We start from the raw sequence: 20,843 nt of genomic DNA on the forward strand, positions 1-20,843 counted from the left end.
CCTAAGTTTATAAGCCTATCCCTTAGTCGCCTTTTACGACATCCATGGGAAAGAGATGGAGTGGTCCTATTCTTTTTTGTAATAGTGCCGGGAACCACACGGCACTGATTAAAGTATGTGAACTACTATTAATCAAATAATTGAATTTTCTGTGTTGTAATATTTATCAATGGAGTATGCGAATGTTGTGAAATTAAAAAGTAGGCGTAATTATTTTTCACAATTAGTTCTTCGGACACTTATCGCCAGAATGTAAGTAAATTGATTTGCCAATATTTTTTTATTGGAGCGGTAAACACATGATCTCTGTACTTAAAAAGTAAATAAGGGATTAACAAGAGTATTTTATTCAATGTCTTACATACAAAAATGCGGATGTAACAACAACTTATGCAATCACAGATTGGACGTACTTATTATTTCGTTTCAGTAAGTCCTGTTTCAATTTTCTTATTTCCTTCATCATTTCATCGTCGGATTGGATCGATTCATTTAATTCTTTGCATTTTCGCAAAAAATCCGTGACAAGTTTCTGTCCTTCCAAAGTTTCTTCTGTCTCCAATTCGTACAGATTCGTTTCAAGTTGCGCTTGCTTCTCTTCTGCATACTGAAAAGAAACAGAATTAATCAAAAACAGCGTAATAGGCTATTTGACAAAGTTCTAAAAACTATCTTAGGTTATTTATTTGTTTATAAGGAGCCCTACAAAAATACTTTTCTGCCTTTATTACAGCTATTTTATAAAAAAATCGAAAAAGAAAATGAAATATTCAAATATGCCGCCAAAACGCGACTTTTAGCTTGTTGGTGTTTCGAAAAGTTTTGATTTTCTCTTGTTTTATTTAACTTGTGCCACGTCATATGTGTGAAAATTATTAAAATGAGTTCCTATAAATGTTGTGCAGTGCCTCAATGCACTAATACAACAATAAAATCTCCTACGAAACTGTTTTTTTCTATGCCGATGGATTTGAATATTCGCAAGAAGTGGTTTCAGATCATGATCTAAGATCAGTGGTTACCAAGATATACTTACTATTAATGTTTTCACATTCCTCAGTTCGGAAGCATAGAAATCTGGATTGTCTTTGAAGAAGACAATCCAGATTTCTTCTTCCAACCATTATTGCGTCCACTTTTGGTAGGTTTCGGCTGTCAGCTTTCGCGGAATTGGTTTCCATTATTAAATACCTATGTTATCTGAGTAATCCTGAGCGATCAAACACTTATAAAATCTTGAAAAATAATAGCGAACACTAAGGAACGGTACGATCCACAGTCTGTTTATGGATAATTGACGTCATAATAGAAATAGCCAATCACGTTCGTTTTTAGTCACGTGACAGCTACATATAAAAACCTAATTTTCTGAGGCGGATTTTGTTTAAATAATGCAATATTTTTATCTCGCGTTATTACAAATCGCTCCAAAAAAATAATATTAAGACTGATGACATAAAAGAAATGTATATTTTTAATACAGTCAAATAGCCTATTCACAGCGTTCAGGTACACTATCTAGGGATATAAGCAAACGGTAACTTTCATAAAAGGCCTTTTTCTTTGGATATCTGTGTAGCTTCAATAAACTGAATTGAAATTGGTGTAGAAGTTTTTATCTGTGAAGGCGTAATCAACAATCTAATTTGCATTTTTAGTATGCAGTTTAATCGTAGAATTAGGAATAATCCATACATATAATTAAAAAACAACTGACAGTTGTACCTATGTACCTACATTAAACATATTGCCAAAAAATCAATATGGGGCGGGGCCACCAACAGAAAATTTTGAATTTCTGTCTGTCCGTCTGTCTGTATGTTTGCACACGCAGAATGCGATTTTTTTTCAAATATATTAGGCTTGGTCCAACTGGTCCAACTAAAAAACTTGTATACAACTACTATGCTAGTAAGACTAAAAAAGGGCTAATTTCCATATCGCAACTCAATCGTGAAATTCGAGATAGCGTAAAAAATATGAAAACCTTTTTTACACAATCTCCTCGGTTTAGAGTACTTAGTAACATATATTTTTCTTCAAGAATACCTACCTCAATGACAAAGTCCAACAAACTTAGTCGATATGCTGTACAGCAACACGAGGAAGTATACACCAGGATAAAGAGACGAAGCGAGTCAGCGAGTGAGTGGGTTGCGGGGTAGCGAATACATCCCTTTTTCTTCAAGAAGAATATTCCCCTACCTTAATTACTGAGTCCGGAGTCAGCCAACTTAGCTACGTATATCCCCAAGAACTGCAAAGCTGGTTCTGGCGATATCCTATGCAGCAATAGAAGTCTCTCTTTTCGTTAAGAATATATACTACCTACCTGAATTTTTCGAGAATTCACTTACCTCGATAACCGAGTCCGGAAGGTCAGCCAACTTAGCCACGTGTATCCCCAGGGACTGCAAGGCGGGTCCTGGCGATATTCTGTGCAACAACACGAGTTGTTGGTCCACAACCGAGGCTTCTGCGTGGGAGTTCACAATCACACCAGGATGTAAGGACGCGAGGCGAGTCAACGAGTGGTAGTGGGTTGCGAATAGGCAGAAACATTTGCTTTTGTTCGCGAGTTCTCTGCAATTAATTAAATGCATGCAGAAAATAAGTTCATTTGTTTGTTACCTCTTTTCACGGGTTTATATACTGTATTAATCTTCTTGAAATATCACGTTTAAATAATTAAGATTCTGGAAAAGGACATCACATCACTAACGTCACACATCATCTGCCAATCACAGCAAAGTATGTGACACGTTTAGCCAATAACAGCGAAGAGTCACACAAGCAAAGATTTCACGGATTGCAGCAAAAATCCAAAATGGTGTCGCTTTTTATAGATGGCGCTTAATAAACACGAGCGAAGCTGCGTGATTTATAATACGTTTCCTTAACAACGACAAGAATATGTTTGCATTAGGCGCTATGATAGATATGACGGAAAGTTCCGTCGTCATGTCTGATTAATTTCAGCAGTTTGGATTCAAGAGATGTATTAGAACACTATTAATGTAGAAGAAGGCGAATAAAGTCCGCCATGATGTATTATCGTAACAGAGAAATAAATTGACTTCTTCCAATTTCAATGAAGTAATAGTGAAGTTAAAATAATACTGAACTTACTCTGCAATAGCCCAAGCTATGCCGCAGCCCTCGTAAGTGGATGTTCCTCTCCCGAGTTCATCAACCAATACTAGTGAATCAGGTGTTGCGGTCTGGAAGTGAATACATACATATAGTCACGTCTAGGTATATCCCTTGCAGGGTAGACAGAGCCAACAGTCTTGAATAGACTGAGAGGCAACATTTAGATGTATGTAGCTTTATGATGAAGTTGCGAGCCCATCACCTATAAGAGGAAGCCCAAGTTTATAAGCATATCACTTAGTCGCCTTTTACGACATCCATGGGAAAGATATTGAGTGTTTCTATTCCAAATAGCCGGAATACTAGTTGCAAGGGCTGTAAGTAGCTTGTAAAACAACAAAATATCTTTAAAAAAACTCCTTTGTATAACTATAAGAACCTGTGTTCTTCTAGTTTTCAAAGTCTTTATTGGAGCACAATCTGCCTAGTGGTAAGCAAGATGAGGCCAACGGTAGTGCATGCAAACTCAAATAATGCCTATTCATTTGCTTTGAAACTAATAAGGAAAAAGTAAAATAAAAGGCAAAAGAAAAATAGATTCATGCTTTTTGTTCTATCTTTATACATATATACCTACATCATAGTCATATATCTGTCTTGCTGTCATTAACTATGATCTTGTTTTTAAGAAGTTATAATAGCCTGTGTCTCACCCACAATATGGCCGCAGTCTCGATCAATTCCAGCATAAAAATACTCTATTCCCTGTTCTCCCTCTCTGTCCCTCCCTGACTGCCAAGTCTCAATCTCTGCTCTGTACAGTGGCTAGTTACGTATACCCCTTTAATTTCATGATGATTATTAGAATGAAAGCTGTCAAATTCATACTTTTTATGTTCCATCTTTGTCGCTCCCAAATCATAGTCATATATCTGTCTTGCTGTCTTTTAGTACAATCAAGTTTTTAAGAAGTTGTAAGCCTGTGCTCACCCTCAGTATGGCCGCAGTCTCGATCAATTCCAGCATAAAAATAATCTATTCCCTGTTTTCCCTCTCTGTCGCCACGACCCCTGACTGCAGTCTCAATCTCTGCTCTGTACAGTGGCTAGTTACGTGTACCCCTTTAATTTCATGATGATTATTAGAATGAAAGCTGTCATATTCATACTTTTTATGTTCCATCTTTGTCGCTCCCACATCATAGTCACATATCAGTCTTGCTGTCATCAAGTATAATCAAGTTGTAAGCCTGCGCTCACCCTCAGTATGGCCGCAGTCTCGATCATTTCCAGCATAAAAGTGCTCTGGCCGCGGTCCTCGCGGTCGGCGGCGCCCACGCGGGCCGCCACGGCGCGCAGGCGCGGCAGCGCGGCGCGGCGCGCGGGCACCACGCAGCCGGCGTGCGCCAGCAGCGCCGCCACGCCGCATGACCGCATCCAAGTAGATTTCCCGCCCATGTTCGCGCCTGTCACTATGTGCGTTGTGCCTACACCTATATTGCGTTAAGATTAGGTTTTGCTTAACATAGCATTATACATACATACATATAATCACGTCTATATTCCTTGCGGGGTAGACAGAGCCAATAGTCTTGAAGAGACTAATAGGCCACGTTCAGCTGTTTGGCTTTATGCTGGAATTGAGATTCAAATAGTGACAGGTTGCTAGCCCATCGCCTAAAAGAAGAATCCCATGTTTATTAGCCCATCCCTTAGTCGCCTTTTACGACATCCATGGGAACGAGATGGAGTGGTCCTATTCTTTTTTTTATTGGTGCCGGGAACCACACGGCACCAATAAAAAACGGATAGCATTATAATATTATCACGTAACTGTTACACCCAATACCCTAAAAGGTTTGATGATGTATTTGAGATTAAGATAATGACAGATTGATAGCGGGTCGCCTAAAAGAAGAAGCCTTTCTCTTGACTTACAATTATTACATTATGTTTTACTTGGCTACTATACTTATATGGAATTTAGGCACTTTAGCACTGGTAGCAGGAACTTAACACCCAGCATGTGCCAGTAAAGCAGCGACTCCACATGATATCACCCAAAAAAACTTTCCTTCCATATTCGCGTATGTCACTATGTGTGTTGTGCCTACACGTACAATGCATAATAATACACTTAATCTTTTTTCAATTATTTTGAAGGAATTGAGATTTCAATCAAATGAGATTCAGTTCGCTTGCAGTTTCTCTGCAGGACAACTGTAGTACACTGGTAACAGAAAGTTAACGGCCAGTTAGCTTGAAAAAAATAAGCTCACTGCTGGAGCATAAAGAGAAGTAGAATTCTAGGAAATGCTGAACACTACTTCGGACTTCGGTCCGCTTTAGTAGTCAAGGCAAACAATCCTTGCCTGTTTTGTCAAACACGCCTATATCCAAAACGAGTATTATTCCGACCGCACTCTTTGCAAAGGGGCCCGAAAGTATATCATGATTTTACCACGCCTTAAAATATGTACTTAAACAATTCACTAACCTCGTTTAAACACAACATCATTGGGAATATACGACACTCCTTCTTGCACTTCTAAACACGGATGACGGACATCTTTCAAAATGAATTCATCCAAGCTTTCAGTGAGAACAGGCCGGCAGTATGGGTGGGGGGCGGAAGAAGCTGCTACAGCAAAAGAAACTAGAACGTCTAGTCGAGATAATATCTGAGATAGACACGACAGACATTCCGAGTATCCAGCTGAAACGGTAACACATTTATAGTTTACACACCTGAAGCATACATAAGTTAATCAAGATTTTTGTGTAATAATGAAAATAAATCGGTAAAGGGATGGAGGTGGAATATTTGAATTCTGAAAGTCTGAATATCCTGCTGAAATTGTAATAATATGTAAGTATACATTACTTATCGATAAAAAAATTATTCACTATCAAGAAAGCAGTCACATTGAACTAGACATGCAGCGGACAACATCAAGATAGGATGGCAGATTTTTTTGATTATCCGAAATCTTAATAATACTGTAAATAATTGTTGTTGCTTAGGGTTGGGCATGCAAGGAAAAGTAAACTCATACCAATAAAGTCTATAGCGCCACCACACGGCTACTCTGATACCTCTACAGGGGGTTATTAATGATAATAAGCAAGGCAAGTTTATCTTTTCTTTCTTTTATTCTCTAGACGTTATCAAAAAAATTAGAAAATGAGAGGAGATATATCATATGCTTTGTTCATGAATTGCCGATAATATCAAAACTTAAAAACAAAGACTTACCGGCGATGGAAACGATTTCAGCCACAACTTTATCTTGTTCCTTTTCGTACGTAGATTTCGCATTCACGTAATCTTCCGTTATATTTTCCAGTGCATTAGTTTTGAACCTTACGCCCCCTTTAACAGCGTCTATAATTGTATACTTCTTGTTGCCGCGAAGATTTTGCTCGTCTTTCATTGTCACTCTAAAAAGAATAATATGTCATCCGAATTTACGTACAGCTTCACACATCTTAGTTAATATTATTAAAAATCAAATAATAGATTCTCGAAATGTTTATTTTCAAATAACATATTTCCCACTTAAAATTTGCAGTTGTATCCTATCCTTTCAAGTTAACGCATTTATGTATAAGCGATTGCTTACAAGGCTTTGGTCTCACGAAATACTTATCCAGAAATGAAACCTTTGTTATTCCCTAAGATCGACTTTGTACCAAAATTCATCGAAACGGGCTCAGAAGTAGAGTTTCTTAGCTACACACAGAAATAAAACATTTTTCTCTTTATAGTATCTGTAAGGATTATTAAACACAGTCATCACGAATTTCCGAAAGCATACCTAAAGTAGAAGCCATTTTGTGGGTTAATCTCCAGCTTGATAGATTTTCCTGCATCCAAACCTAAATCTCGCGCGGCTTTGTTCAACTCTTTCTCGGCAGCAGATTGATATTGTTCTAGTTGTTCACTCAAACTCTGAAGTTGTTCGTCGAAGGATGGCTTTACGAGGAAGTCTCCTGTTGGGATATAAGCAGTTGTATAATATTCTCTGACAGGATTTAGTAAGAAGTTAAAACTAACATATAATACTCACACCGTGTCCAGATCATTATGTCAACCACATCTTGAGACTGAAAAGCGGTTTGTTTCACAAAAAAAAGTTAACAAGTAATAATGTGATCACAATAAAAAAAAAACATTTTAGTTTTTCAATTTTAATTTTTCAACACCAAGGAACGCCGCAATTAAATATAATCTAAATCTAGCAATAAAATAATTAAAAGAATGTAGAAGTACAAAATGACTAAATCTTCTAAACCACTCCATTTTTTTTTTATTTAAATTTTATTATGAGCATTAATGTTTAGTATTTAGGGCTCAAATTATATTGTTTAGAATTACCGTTTGATTTGATCCTGCGTTTTGATAAGGAGCCTGGGATGCGTCTTTGACCATGATCCTAGATTAGGGGAGGCAGGTTTTTACACGAAGCAACTCCCATCTGACTTTAGTAGGGAAACCTGGGTTAAAACCAATATGGGTTATATTGGATTATGGTAAAACTATTGTTTTCAATGCTAAATTAAATGCTACATCAACTTTACCTCTGTCTACAGCGTCCATATCAATCGTGGTTTCGATCATTTGTTGAAACTTGTCAAGGTCTCCGTTCAACTCTGATATTGGTTCGGAGAGAGCGGAGTGAACAGTTGCATGATCAGCTTCGGCCAGACATTGTAGTAGTGCTGGAAGTCTTTTGATAGCCTGTGAATAAATAATGTACAGTCGCATGTAGACAAACTTGACATATCATTTAATCACCATAGTGGAAAGTACCACCTTCGATATATCTGTGATAGGAAGTATCTGTGTTATTCTTTTATAAAGCCTTAAAAGCAATAATGAAATAATAGAATTGGTAAAGTGGACGATGCAAGAACTAGTGAGTGCCGTGTGGTTTACGGCACTTTTAAATGGAACTACTCCATATAATTTCCATGGATGTCGTAAAAAGCGACTAAGGCATAACCTTATAAACTGGGATTCCTCTTGTCGGCGATGGCCTAGCCACCTGTCACTATTTGAATATCAATGCTTGGCCGTGGCCATTCAGTCTTTTCGAGACTGTTGGCTCCGCCTATCCTGCAAAGGATATAGACGTGACTATATGTATGTAAGAACATTACCTGATATATTTTATAGCAGTCATGTAGATTAGCCTTCTTCCTCGTCAACCGCCTGGCCAAAGCCTGCAAATCCGGTATCCTTCTGAGATGATCATCATATAACTGCAGCCTCAACTGAGAACTGTTCACCAACAATTCCACGATGTCTAGACGCTCGTTTATCAGGTTTATGTCGCGGAGAGGCTGACGAAGCCATTGGGCCAAAAGTCTGTAACCATATGCAGATTGGAAATAAAATAAACTTTGGCTAGATTTCTTAAAAAGTTAATAGATACAAGTAAAGAAAAAGTTCGTTTATTTAAACTCAAATTCTCGTGTAAAAAATACATTTATTACCTAGGCCAATCGATTGCCTCTCTCTCGATTGACTTTTACAATCAGCGCGGGAGGAGAAGCAGCGGGCACCCCAAGATGTTTTTATTTCGCTACCAAGCCAGCATGAAAACTCGCATTACATGAATGTGCTTATTCTCTTAGTCTCTTTTTACGACATCCAAGGGAAAGAGATAGAGTGTTCCTATTCTAAATTGGATTTTATGTGAAAGAAATGATTATGATGAATAAAAATTAAGTAAATTAATAATCGAACCTCTTTCCATGTTGAGTCCTGCACCTATCAAGCAGACCAAACAAGCTTCGCGAAGGAGAATGGCTGTTATCTCCCAACTCTGGGAAAACATTCAGTGCTGACAAAGCCGCCGCGTCAAGGTGTAGGAAACAATCGCTTTGGATCGTGTTTATGCGGAACCTGAAATATCATGGAATACATAAAAATATAAAATTAAGATATAGAAGAGGTACGGATAAAAAAAAGTGATAATAAAAAGGCTCAGGGTCTGGAGAGAACTATTCTCGGTATTTCGAACAAAAGTAGTCGACATAGCAGTTCGGGTCAGCAAATTGAAGTGGCAATGAGCAGGTCACATCTCTCGAAGAGCTGATAGCCGATAAGAAAAAGAAATCTCAAGTGGAGACCACGTACCGGAAACGTAGGACGGCCCCCCGCGTGATGGACCGATGATCTGGTGAAGTCCGCGAGGAAACGTTGGATGTAGGTGTATAGATAAATCACGCAGATTGCGGTCTCCGGAACAAAGTTCTAAATAGAGTTGTGTGTAAGGGAGCATCTTTATTTTGAGGGAGAGACATTTCTTTGTGGAAGCGGCTATATGAGATCTCTTGAATCGTTATTCCGATTGCACACAGAGGACGCAAATGTGACAAACGCTCGGAGAAGTCCCTCTTTTTTCTCTGTGTGTATACGCTAATATCGGAAAGTTGTGGACGGATTTTGTTCTTGTTGGAAATGTTAGAAAGATAGTTTTCTGGGAAAGGTTCATATCTACAAAGGCTACCCGTACGAAGCTGGGGCAGGTTGCTAGTTCATATATAAACTTGAGGCACAGATTGATACAAAGTGATGCAAGATCTGACCAACTGTTGACAAATTTTACATAAATGACACTCTGAGTAACAGTATTAGGTACTCAATTCATACTCGTATTAACTCACCTGCCGAAGTTAGTATTGTCTGACAACAATGACATATATTTGACGGCCGCAGCTAGACTAGTCATAGCTGTGTCATTCCTCGTTTCTGGAAAAGCGTTGGCGTCCTGAGTTTGATTCTCTTTAAACTTGAGGAGGCGATTGAGGTCCTGGATCAGACCTTCGGTGGAAAACTCGCTCTTTTTCAATTTAGTCAATGTCACACTCGCTCGGTCCATTACTTTTTTGAGCGCTTTATACTGAAATATCAAGCAGTATTTTTTAAAATAAAAGTGAAATAGACGAGCAAAAAACCTGAAAAAGTTTTCAAGTACTACCTAATAAAACATAATGAAAACTCAATAAAATGAAGACCTTATGCACAGTACATTAAACTCAAAATCCAAAAACAAGATATGTCCTACTATCTCACATCAGCATGAAATAGCGGAGAATACAGTTAGCGGGTTTAAGTTTCGTGCTCTGTTGGGCTGAAACACTCAAATATTTGCGCGCCACTTTCTGCATAGGTATATTAGTGTAAATTATAAAAGTGGTGATACTGTAACAGATTTATAAATTGTGATTCTTCTTTTATACTATGGCCTAGCAGCTTGTCACTATCTGAATCTCAAGTCGTCCGTCGTCCAAGAGTCTTTTTGAGACTATTAGCTCTTTCTTCTCCGTAGAGGGTGCAGACATGATATACGTTTGTACCATTATTTGATCTTTCTTACGTCACATTTATACATAATCTTACTTAACAATTTAGCGGACTGAGGTCAACCGCACTCAAATCGTGACAGACATTCGGATTTTATATAGAACTAGCGACCCGCCCCGGCTTCGCACGGGTGCAAAATTATAAATGTTATTATACATAAAAACCTTCTTCTTGAATCACTCTACCTGTTACAAAAAACCGCATCAAAATCCGTTGCGTAATTTTAAAGATTTAAGCATACAGACAAACCGACTAAAATAGCGACTTTATTTTATACTATGTAGTGATGTAGTGAAGAAGTACGGATACATACGTCATCGTTATCGCTAAGGGGTACGAGGCACTCCGAAGGCGCCATTTGCACCACGATCGTCTCCAGCCCCGTCAGCAGGTCATCGTCGGTGAACTCCGATACTGATAACTGGTACTCGTACACTGATACACACGCGACGCCTAGAAGACGACCCTGAAAGATGACAATGATTTAGTTTGCTTAGTAATATCAGTGGTGCTAAAACCAAAATACTCCAAAAAAATCCCAGTTTCTTTCAACGCATAAACGCAAAATTAATATTTCAAGAGTAAATCAAATTACTTAGATGTGTAAGAGTTGAATGAAACCCAAATTGTTTCTTTAATGAATTAATTTAATAAACATCATAAGTACCTTGGTCATCGTATCCGTCTTTATATTCACTGCCATCAAGCACTGGGCATTTTCCTCAGAAACCCCGAGACCCTCTCCTAAAACCTCTTCTAACTGAGACAAACAGCCAGGCGACCCTTTGTATCTAAGCACCCAATCGTTGCTCTTTACTGAACCCTCTGCTACGTATATTTCTACTCTGTACCGTCTCACCTTAAAAATAAGAGGTTTATTATTATCATTGATATTTTATACGTTACTTAGATTTGTTTAACTTTTTAAATCGCATCAGATCGGAGTTCTGACATATTGTAGACATTGAAATATTGTCTGTAGAGATATTGTGACTGGAAATCATACCAAAAAAGAGTATAATAAAATTAATGATAAAATCGTTAATACTTTGAATAGAACCCGGAATTAATAGAGCAATGTCAATAGCATCATTAAAATGATAAAACAAATCGATCCACGATCAGCTCTAACATTGGTCAAACATAGATAAAATTAACTACAAACAAATAGATGACATATTTAAACAAACAATAATAACATTGAATACAGTGTAAGGTCACTTGCTTTATGTGCTTAATAATAAATCGGTAAAACTATGTTATAAATATATTTTTAATAAATTTATATCTAAGAAATAAACATATTTTTCACAAGTCGGTACGTCGTACCTACGTCACAATAAGAAACCTAAGAATTTTTATGAATAAAAATCTTTATAAATCGGGTAAAGGTTTCAGTTCGGAAGAAAAATTGAAAATGATACTTAGGTAAACTACTTAGGCAATTCTTCGTTGTAAGCTGTTAAAATCGTGGGCTAACAGAATTTATTAAAAGTCTTCATTTACCAACAATAGTTTCTTAATGAGTGTTTCGAAGTTTCCTTTAGAGAGCACCAGGTAATCCAATTTATTAGGCTCGATCCCCATTTTTTTGATATTGGAGACAGAGGAAAACACCTCTCTTGCAGCGGTGGTGGCGTCCACGCCATGGACACTGTAGTAGTCATTGCGATCAAATATTCTCACTGTGGTTGGTGGTTTCTGAAATTTTATTAAAATTTGGTCAACATAATAAATGGAATAAGAAAGAATTTATTTTTCACTGTTGAATTCACAGGACAGCCGCATAAAAAAGTACTAGGCGCGATATAGAACCTCTATTTAGTTTGTCGCGTCCACAATCAGGCACGTATCAGCAATGAAAATTTTGAACATAATGGACTCCTTAATAAATTTATTTGAGAAGCGCCGTACTCAACCAGGGCGGGTCAACTAATGAGACCGACGATAATATGCCTTCGCCAGTTTTATCAGTACCGTAGCTTGTCGATTCTCTGGAGCATTAAGAAGTCAGATTTATATAGGATCTACGTTCTATATAAGAAATATAAGAACGGACCACCGAACTGCTATTGATTGCTTTTATTATTTCTCGTTACTAGCGACCTTGCATAAATTAAAGTAGTGATGAATTTGGATGAACTAATTAAGTATCATAAGCAAGTGGAAACTCGTAGTCTCGCCTACCTCTCGGGAATAAACTTTTTAATGTGGATGCTACCGGCGAATATCGACGACTACTACTAATTAAAATATATTTTTACAAAATGGAAAGAATATTTTCCTTATTTACTTCATAAACAACATGAAGGACTCCCGCGACCGACATAAAATAAATTGTAGTATTTCTTGTAATTGGATAAAAATGCTCGCCCTATATTTTTAATTGAGAGCAATGTCAAAGTAAGTATTGTTATCACATTTTATTAATATCACAACAATTACAGTTATGAGACCAACGTATAATTACCTAAATAGTATAATTTGCAATGTGAAGTTTGATACTGAAAAACTACAGTAGGACAAGCAGTTTAAGTAACACTAGATTATGTTATTTCTCTCTACATTGGTAAAAAAATATATTAAAATCTAATTTTAATTTTAATTTATGTCAAATTGTGGACGAATTTGGCATGAAATTTTGAGCGCACATAGGAGTCTTAAATCCACCTTTGTTTGCATTATGATCAAATTACTTTAATAAAAAACGCAATAAATTTCAGGCTTCCTTCATACAAGCCACAGCAGAATCTTTGAGTTATTTTTCTATAACTTACATTCTTTTAGCTGCTGTTCTTGTCCTAACAAGTTCCAAATCACTAACTTTGACGTCTTATCACTTTTTAATTAAGATTTTATTAGTAGTAATGCTGGTAGCAAAGAAAATCTTGTAGTCTGTGGCAGCTGCTTTTCTTCCCGCGCAGTCATTTAAAATTCAAAATGGAAAAGCTTAAGTTAATTGTAAAGTCATCTGTTACTATCTAAATCTTAATCCAGTAAGTCCTTGTCCAGGTAAACGTTGCCTTCTAGACTTGTGACTTTTGGCCTCTACCCCGTAAAGAATAAAGACTTGCATGTTGCGTGTGTGTTTTCTAAAACGAACTATGATTCAAGTTATAAAATGACTTCATTACCATTGAATCACAGTTTATAATATAATTAATGAAAATGTTAACGAAACATTTTACGAATTTAATATTTTTGTGGTTTTTCAATACTAAACATTTTGTGTCGTATTTTGCACATATTTCTCAGAATGAAGTATCACTCATGACCTGGCCGGAGGTTATCTTTGAAGTGATAGAAAATTAAAACATTATAAATTGGCGTCCCGCAAATAGGGAATGCCAGTGCGTGTCAGCAAGGTGTAGTGTCAATCTGCGGTTATTTAAAATTTAGGATCGTTTATTACGGTGTGTATTTTTGTGGCTGCATCTCATTTGCATTACTTCTCGATATTCGACGTCCACTGCTGGACAAAGGTATGTCTCTTTTTGAGCCCCAAGTTTGGTTAAACCAAAGAGTATCTATTTATTTATGTAAGATCTACTTAAATAATAAATGGATAACTTTGATTTTTATAGATAAAAACAAAAGATGTCTGACTGATCCATTCAATGCCCAGCTAAGTTTAGCTGGGCAGTAAATTTTCTAAGTAGTAAAAAAGAGGATCGCTAAAGATTTTTGGACAATTTTACGGAACGATGCCCGAGTACCGGTTAGTTAACTACTCAGGTTAAGTAAAAAGATTACACAGTAACTACATGTGATTATCGATAATACGAAAAATGTAATCTTGGGGTAACATTTTTAAATCAAATACGACGTAAACAACGTTAAAGAGCATCATAGACAAATGTTAAATTTTATAACAAATGACTTTTGTTCAGTTTCATATAACGAGCCAAAAAATTGGCTATGAAATATAATAACGCAAATATTTCTCATAATTTCAGTATCAAGTATGAGGTACCTGGTCCTCATAACTGTGGTCTTAGCAATAGCCGCAGCCAGGCCGGAGATGTATAGAGAGAAAGAAGACTTCCAGTATTCTAGAAGTTCAAGTGATGAAGGTTCCAAATCAGGGTATTATGGTGCGCAAAGAGGAAATATGGGCGGGAATTACGAAAAAGCACATAATATGGATTCTTTAGCTCAACATCAAATGAGCGGTCTCATCCACCAAGTCGATGGCGAATTGGGAGAAGGTTCTAATACAAAAAGTGGCAGTGTTTTCACTGCTGCAAATTCCAGAGGAATGTATGGATCAGGTCATTATGACACGAGTAATCTTGAAGGACGTAACTTCCAAGAGGGAACATCTTTTGGAAATTCTCATTCCCAAAGTGCTCTAACAAATTCGGCATACAGGGATCAAACATCTAGAGAGAACAGATACAGTAATAGCAATAGTTATTCACACAGCTCTAGACATAGTAATTCCGAACAGTCTGAATATGAACAGCGGGAAGGAGTACAAAGTAGTAATCTGAGATCTGGAGATAGATCATACCAACAAGAATATGGAACCTACGATGGTTCTTCAAGACTAACACACTCGACCTCTCCTTATCAAAATAGGCTAGTAAGCACTAGGCCCATGAGAATTTTATTACGTCCAGGTACTAGAACAACAATTCCTATTGCTACGCAAACCTATGATGCTGAGCACAGCGCATCTTCTTACGATGCGTCAGAATACAATAAAAATGCTGCTAAAAGTGATGCAGAACTTATTACACACAATGCTCATTCTAGTAGTGTTAACAATGTCCCTGAAAATAAGCACTATGAATCATCATACAGTTATCACAAAGAATGGGAAAAACATCATAGTAACCCCGGTGTAGCTCCACTCGGTATCGACACGGATCGTTCACTTCCAAAAACTAGTGAATTATACGATGATTCACAACAAACGCAAGCTTATAACAGTAGAAATCAACAATATACATCGAATGCAGCAGGTTCTCATCATAATCATCATTCAAGCAACTCATATGGATACAATACAAAAAGTAATTCAGCTTCATCCAGTCACTCAAGGCAGCAATCTGAATATGATATACAACGCGAAAATTTATCGTCTGCCTTAAATTCTATTGTTGGTAATGGTCATCAATCTAACTACGATGCTGATTATGTAAACCAACAAGGAACAACGAATTCTAAGCCGAAAAGCTATCAGTCATCATATTCATATCATAAATCATGGGAAAGGCAAGGAGATCCCTATGTCATAGTGCCAGTTCCAGGTGGTCAAAACGGTCAAGAATCACAAAGACTAATTGCTGCATCTAACACTCACAATGGCTATTCATCTCATCAATATGGTGCTAATCACAAGCAATCACATCAAAGTTATTCAAGCAGTAATGGATTAATGGATTGTGATTGTGATGAAGAAGGACATGTCCGTGTTGCCCGGTCTTACAATAGTGATCAAGAACTACAACAGCAAAATGGATGGGAAGATTTTGGACAACATTCACAGAATCAGTGGGACACACAGAGTCAGGATTTAGGACAGCAATCACAAAACCAATGGGATAAAATAGAAGATTTGGGACAACATTCACAGAATCAGTGGGATACTCAAAGTCAGGATTTGGGACAGCAGTCACAAAACCAGTGGGACAAAATTGAAGATTTAGGACAGCATTCACAGAACCAATGGGATACTCGAAGTCAGGATTTGGGACAGCAATCACAAAACCAATGGGATAAAATAGAAGATTTGGGACAACATTCACAGAATCAGTGGGATACTCAAAGTCAGGATTTGGGACAGCAGTCACAAAACCAGTGGGACAAAATTGAAGATTTAGGACAGCATTCACAAAACCAATGGGATACTCAAAGTCAGGATTTGGGACAGCAATCACAAAACCAATGGGATAAAATAGAAGATTTGGGACAACATTCACAGAATCAGTGGGATACTCAAAGTCAGGATTTGGGACAGCAGTCACAAAACCAGTGGGACAAAATTGAAGATTTAGGACAGCATTCACAAAACCAATGGGATAAAATAGAAGATTTGGGACAACATTCACAGAATCAGTGGGATACTCAAAGTCAGGATTTGGGACAGCAGTCACAAAACCAGTGGGACAAAATTGAAGATTTAGGACAGCAATCACAAAACCAATGGGATAAAATAGAAGATTTGGGACAACATTCACAGAATCAGTGGGATACTCAAAGTCAGGATTTGGGACAGCAGTCACAAAACCAGTGGGACAAAATTGAAGATCTTGGCCAACACTCTTACAACGATAGGGGCAAACCGGATTCATTTGATCAACAATCACAAAGTAAGTAAGAGAAGTACTATGAAAAATAAAAAAAGGTTTTATACCATGTATTTCCTTCTTTACATGTAGAGTAAGTGTAGAGTATAAAATAAACATACATATGATCATTGATCATGCGTCTTTAATTTTTAAAGGAGTAGGCAGAGACTATATTTTTTTGCTTGCAACATACTGTCCACATTCATAGATGTTTTCATACAGGCTTGTTAGTTAAGTAAAAATATATATTAGCAAAATAATGCCTTTGGAACCGTCAAAACGAGACAATATTTTATGTCTCTGTATTTCTCTATTTTTAAGAAGCCACTGACATAAATTTACGGGCTTAATTTATAAAATGAAATAATCTGAAACTTATTTAGGAAAACAATATTTGATTTTAAAATTATTTTTTCCTGATAGGCAATGTTAACCAAGAACAAACTAAACGGAATAAATTAAAGAAATCACATAAACAGTCAAATACAAACAACCATGAATCACAGGATGCAGACGATTTATTTAAACCTTTAGATGATCAATCACTATTCAACCCTAATATTAATACATTTTCTGAGGTTGAAACACACTATACTGACAACGGGCTAGATAAAGAAGAAACGGTTCATGACCATAAATACTTACACCAACACGTACCTGACCAGACAAGAAACAATGAAAGAGATCAACATGCGTCTATCAATAATTTGTGGGACAGGTTAGACAGTTTAGATAAAGAATCTTCACTTAACTTTAATACACATAATTATCACGCAGAAAATAACATTTATATACCTTTTTCACAAAAAGTAACAACTGCTACAGATGTCTCATCTGAAACACCTGACAAAACTAAAAGTCATCCGAAAGATTTTGGCCGTGGTGATATAGAAACGGAAAATTCCGAATTCGAAACATCTATATCAAATACTGAAAGAACAAATTTTTATTTAAATGCAGATTCTAACTTAAACAACAAAAATATCCACAGGGCAATACAAATAGAAGGATCAAGTTTATCATCAAATAATCAAGCAAATACGACACGCGGAAATTCTGCACAACAAACCAATAATAATTCTATGGAATCCATTCCCCAACAAATTGAAGAAATAAATGATAAAAAAATAATAAAACCTAAAATCAACAAAATTAACGAAAAGAGAATAACCCAAAATAACGACGACCTTATATCGAAAAAAGTAACTTCAGACCTACATAGTATAAATCAACTTGAAAGCAAAGATAATATTAATCAAATAAAGCTTCAAGATTTAAGCGCGCCTGATGAAAGCTTTGATAAAAGTAATCAAAGAGATTTAGAACAACATAGCATGGCGCAGGACGATCAAAATTATGCTAGTTTTGTTCAATATGACTCAAACCATTACTTTGAAAAATTAGGAGCTTTTAGTGAAAATTATGGTCAGCATAACGTGAACCAAAACTTTGACAATATTTATCCACAGATTGAAAACTTAGATCAGCAGATTGTATATGAAGATAACAGTGGACATTCTAGTGATAATCAAAAAAGTTTAAAAGATGACTTTAAAAATAAAAAAAAAAATCGCAGAATTATGGCACAGGATGGTCATAGTTTTGATATGGTTGGAGAAGAGTTTGATCACGCACAATCAAAAGACAACTTTATGGACGTCAGCACAATAAATGAAAACTTTGATCATCAGAGTGTTAATCAACAGTATGAGACCTTCGATCAGCAACACGAAAACTTAGACCAACATGAAATAGAACAAAATTTACAGAATTTTGATCAATCAAATGACAATTTTGACCAAGAAAATTTAAACCAAAACCTTTATGGCACGAGCAAGCTTTACGAAACATTTGACCAGCAGAAAGAAAATCCTTATAATGACAAAGGACATAGCAATGATGAAGTCAGCTTTTATATTCAAAATTTTGGCAAGCCTGATCAACAAAAATCGAAGCCAAATGAAATTAATAACAAGTTGGATGAAAATGTCGAACCACCCAGAGAAATTTTCGTGCAGCAAAACTTTGATCATACTGGTCACGAAAGGGATACATCAGTAATAGAAAAAAATAGGCAAGAATATTCAGATCAATCCATCTCACTTAATGATCTGCAAGAAAATAAAGAAATATATAATCCATTGTCTGCACTTGGTGAACAGAATATAGTTACAACTACCATAACACCTGAACCAGAACAAATAGGATTTTGGGCTTCAGTTGGAAAAAAAATTAATAAGGCCAAAGATAAAGTAACTTCCTGGTTTCGGAAAACACCTGAAAAATAACTGAAAGTATTTAGCATTACTATGTCATGTATTATATTAATATTTAAATTAATTATATCTTTATTAATATATAATAACTTACTTCAGGTAGTCCATGGTAGTACTTTATGAATGCTTGTTGCTGAACAGAATCTGAAAAAACGAAATTTTTTTTTTGTAAAAAGTTATGTTTAATATATAACACTTATTTACCAGATTATTGTTTTATTATTTAAAATAATCTTAGTTACTATTTTTAAAAAGTGTTTTATTATTTTAATGCTTCTCTAACTAGAATAAAAAACTTTGTTTTAATTAAACCTTGCATTGTTTAAAAGATTGAGTTTTGACTAAGATTGATTGAATTATAAATAAGAATCTAATTCATGACAAAATGGATCTAATTCAGTTATGCCTTATATCATATTTAAAAAGGAGTCAACAACTCCACTTATAATGACCGATCACATTTAAAGACGGATTTCCACGCATATTGTCCTATTATAAGGACGTGCACAAAAACGTAAACGCACAAAACGTAAACAAATCGAAGTTATTAGCAACAAAAGCTATCCCTGCCCCGCGCACCCACCTTGCCTGTGCATCGCGGATGGTTTGTTTTTTTTTTAATCTTTTTTATTGTATTACAAGCACTGAAGGCTGCAGAAGAACTGGCTTTGTTTGTGCCTTCTGATTTTGAAGACAACAACATGAAAAGTATTTTCTCAATTGCATAATGCAGTCCGTACTTCTTACTATAAAAATAAGAAACAAAAATAATCAGAAATTACAGACTAATTGCAGTAGGTGTTGTGTTGTTTTAAATTACAAATAGATTAATTTATAATTTCTTTTCATTCTTAGTACACTTTTGTACCATATATGTATGCATATTATTAAGTGAAATAAATGAATATTTTTATTTCGATGTTTATTTTGTCTGTTACCTTAATACATATTAATATGTAAATACATTTTGTACATGATTATTAAAAAAATATTGATTGTTTGTTACAACTTCTGGTTATTACAATGTAATATCACTGGTCCTTTGAACATTGTTGTTATAACCATATATATATGCATACACACATACACATAATCATATCCCTTGTGGGGTAGACAGAACCATCAGTCTTGAAAAGACTGATAAGCCATGTTCAGCTGTTTAGCTTTAAGATAGAATTTAGTTGAAGTTGATAGCCCATTGCCTTGAAAAAAGAATCTCAAGTTTATAAGCCTATCCCTTTCCAGGAGAAAGAAAGTATATAGAACCCAAGCTTACAAGATTAAAAATTCTTAAGAATACTTAGGTACATATTATTTAGAAATGACAAGTACTGGAACCCCATTCGGGCTGGTTATAGATTGTTAGTCGGTAATTGAGTGGAGGGAAGGGAAAACATGTTGCTTACATTGAAGTCTTGAAACATATAAACAATAAATGAAATTAATTTCTTGTGAACTTACCCAAACTCAGAGCATGTATAGGTTGTAATGCTGACATGTTCTCCGTAAGTGTAAAATCGTATTGTTCTTATACAAATAAGATTTAACAGTAATTTGCTTTTTAATTTTTTATTTAATTAGGAACTAAAACAAAGAAATTGAAACATAAATCACTTGCCCGCCAACCGAACTGCCATCAGCTGACATTGATTGACACTGACATTGATTGATTGCAAGCAAATTGACCTGATATTCTTAAAGGCAACTCACGTTGCAATTAAAAAAGAAGATATAAATTTTATTAACCAGGTTTTAGATTATTTGTATGTATTTGATTTTCAGTACCAATATACAATATTTTTTT

The 20,843-nt window shown here is 35.9% G+C and overlaps 2 protein-coding genes across 3 annotated transcripts; one reads left to right on the forward strand and one right to left on the reverse strand.

Annotated features, from left to right (window-relative positions):
* Positions 1 to 133: 133 nt before the first annotated feature.
* On the reverse strand, positions 134 to 20,685 carry LOC106136486 (DNA mismatch repair protein Msh2). Its single transcript, XM_060945520.1, has 16 exons — positions 20,501 to 20,685; positions 19,134 to 19,183; positions 11,974 to 12,168; positions 11,135 to 11,326; positions 10,781 to 10,933; positions 9,768 to 10,003; positions 8,845 to 9,003; positions 8,256 to 8,463; positions 7,674 to 7,833; positions 6,911 to 7,085; positions 6,349 to 6,533; positions 5,590 to 5,808; positions 4,353 to 4,585; positions 3,130 to 3,221; positions 2,358 to 2,583; positions 134 to 607 (listed from the first exon to the last, which is right to left on the reverse strand). Exons 1-16 carry the CDS (start codon positions 20,535 to 20,537, stop codon positions 389 to 391), a joined length of 2,739 nt encoding a protein of 912 aa, XP_060801503.1. The 5' UTR covers positions 20,538 to 20,685; the 3' UTR covers positions 134 to 388.
* On the forward strand, positions 13,791 to 19,952 carry LOC106136444 (putative uncharacterized protein DDB_G0282133). 2 transcript variants are annotated; one of them, XM_013337003.2, is made up of 3 exons: positions 13,791 to 13,880; positions 14,424 to 16,784; positions 17,187 to 19,952. In XM_013337003.2, the coding sequence occupies exons 2-3, from the start codon at positions 14,432 to 14,434 to the stop codon at positions 19,049 to 19,051; spliced, it is 4,218 nt and encodes a 1,405-aa protein (XP_013192457.2). In that variant the 5' UTR covers positions 13,791 to 13,880; positions 14,424 to 14,431; the 3' UTR covers positions 19,052 to 19,952. The 2 variants fall into 2 exon arrangements, with proteins under 2 accessions (XP_013192457.2, XP_013192451.2); XM_013336997.2 differs by having other exon boundaries at positions 13,802 to 13,949.
* Positions 20,686 to 20,843: the final 158 nt, after the last annotated feature.

This window comes from Amyelois transitella, chromosome 8 (genome assembly GCF_032362555.1).
Source record: "Amyelois transitella isolate CPQ chromosome 8, ilAmyTran1.1, whole genome shotgun sequence".
In the NCBI taxonomy this organism is placed as follows: Eukaryota; Metazoa; Arthropoda; class Insecta; order Lepidoptera; family Pyralidae; genus Amyelois; species Amyelois transitella.

Bases quoted from the DNA above. Each gene is read 5' to 3' on its own strand.
- LOC106136444 (XM_013337003.2), top strand. From the start codon at position 14,432: ATGAGGTACCTGGTCCTCATAACTGTGGTCTTAGCAATAGCCGCAGCC. The intron at 16,785-17,186 runs GTAAGTAAGAGA...TTTTCCTGATAG, and splicing joins ATTTGATCAACAATCACAAA to GCAATGTTAACCAAGAACAA.
- LOC106136486 (XM_060945520.1), bottom strand. From the start codon at position 20,537: ATGTCAGCATTACAACCTATACATGCTCTGAGTTTGG. The intron at 8,464-8,844 runs GTTCGATTATTA...ATATGGTTACAG, and splicing joins AGGACTCAACATGGAAAGAG to ACTTTTGGCCCAATGGCTTC. The intron at 4,586-5,589 runs GTTAGTGAATTG...AACGCAATATAG, and splicing joins TGATGTTGTGTTTAAACGAG to GTGTAGGCACAACGCACATA.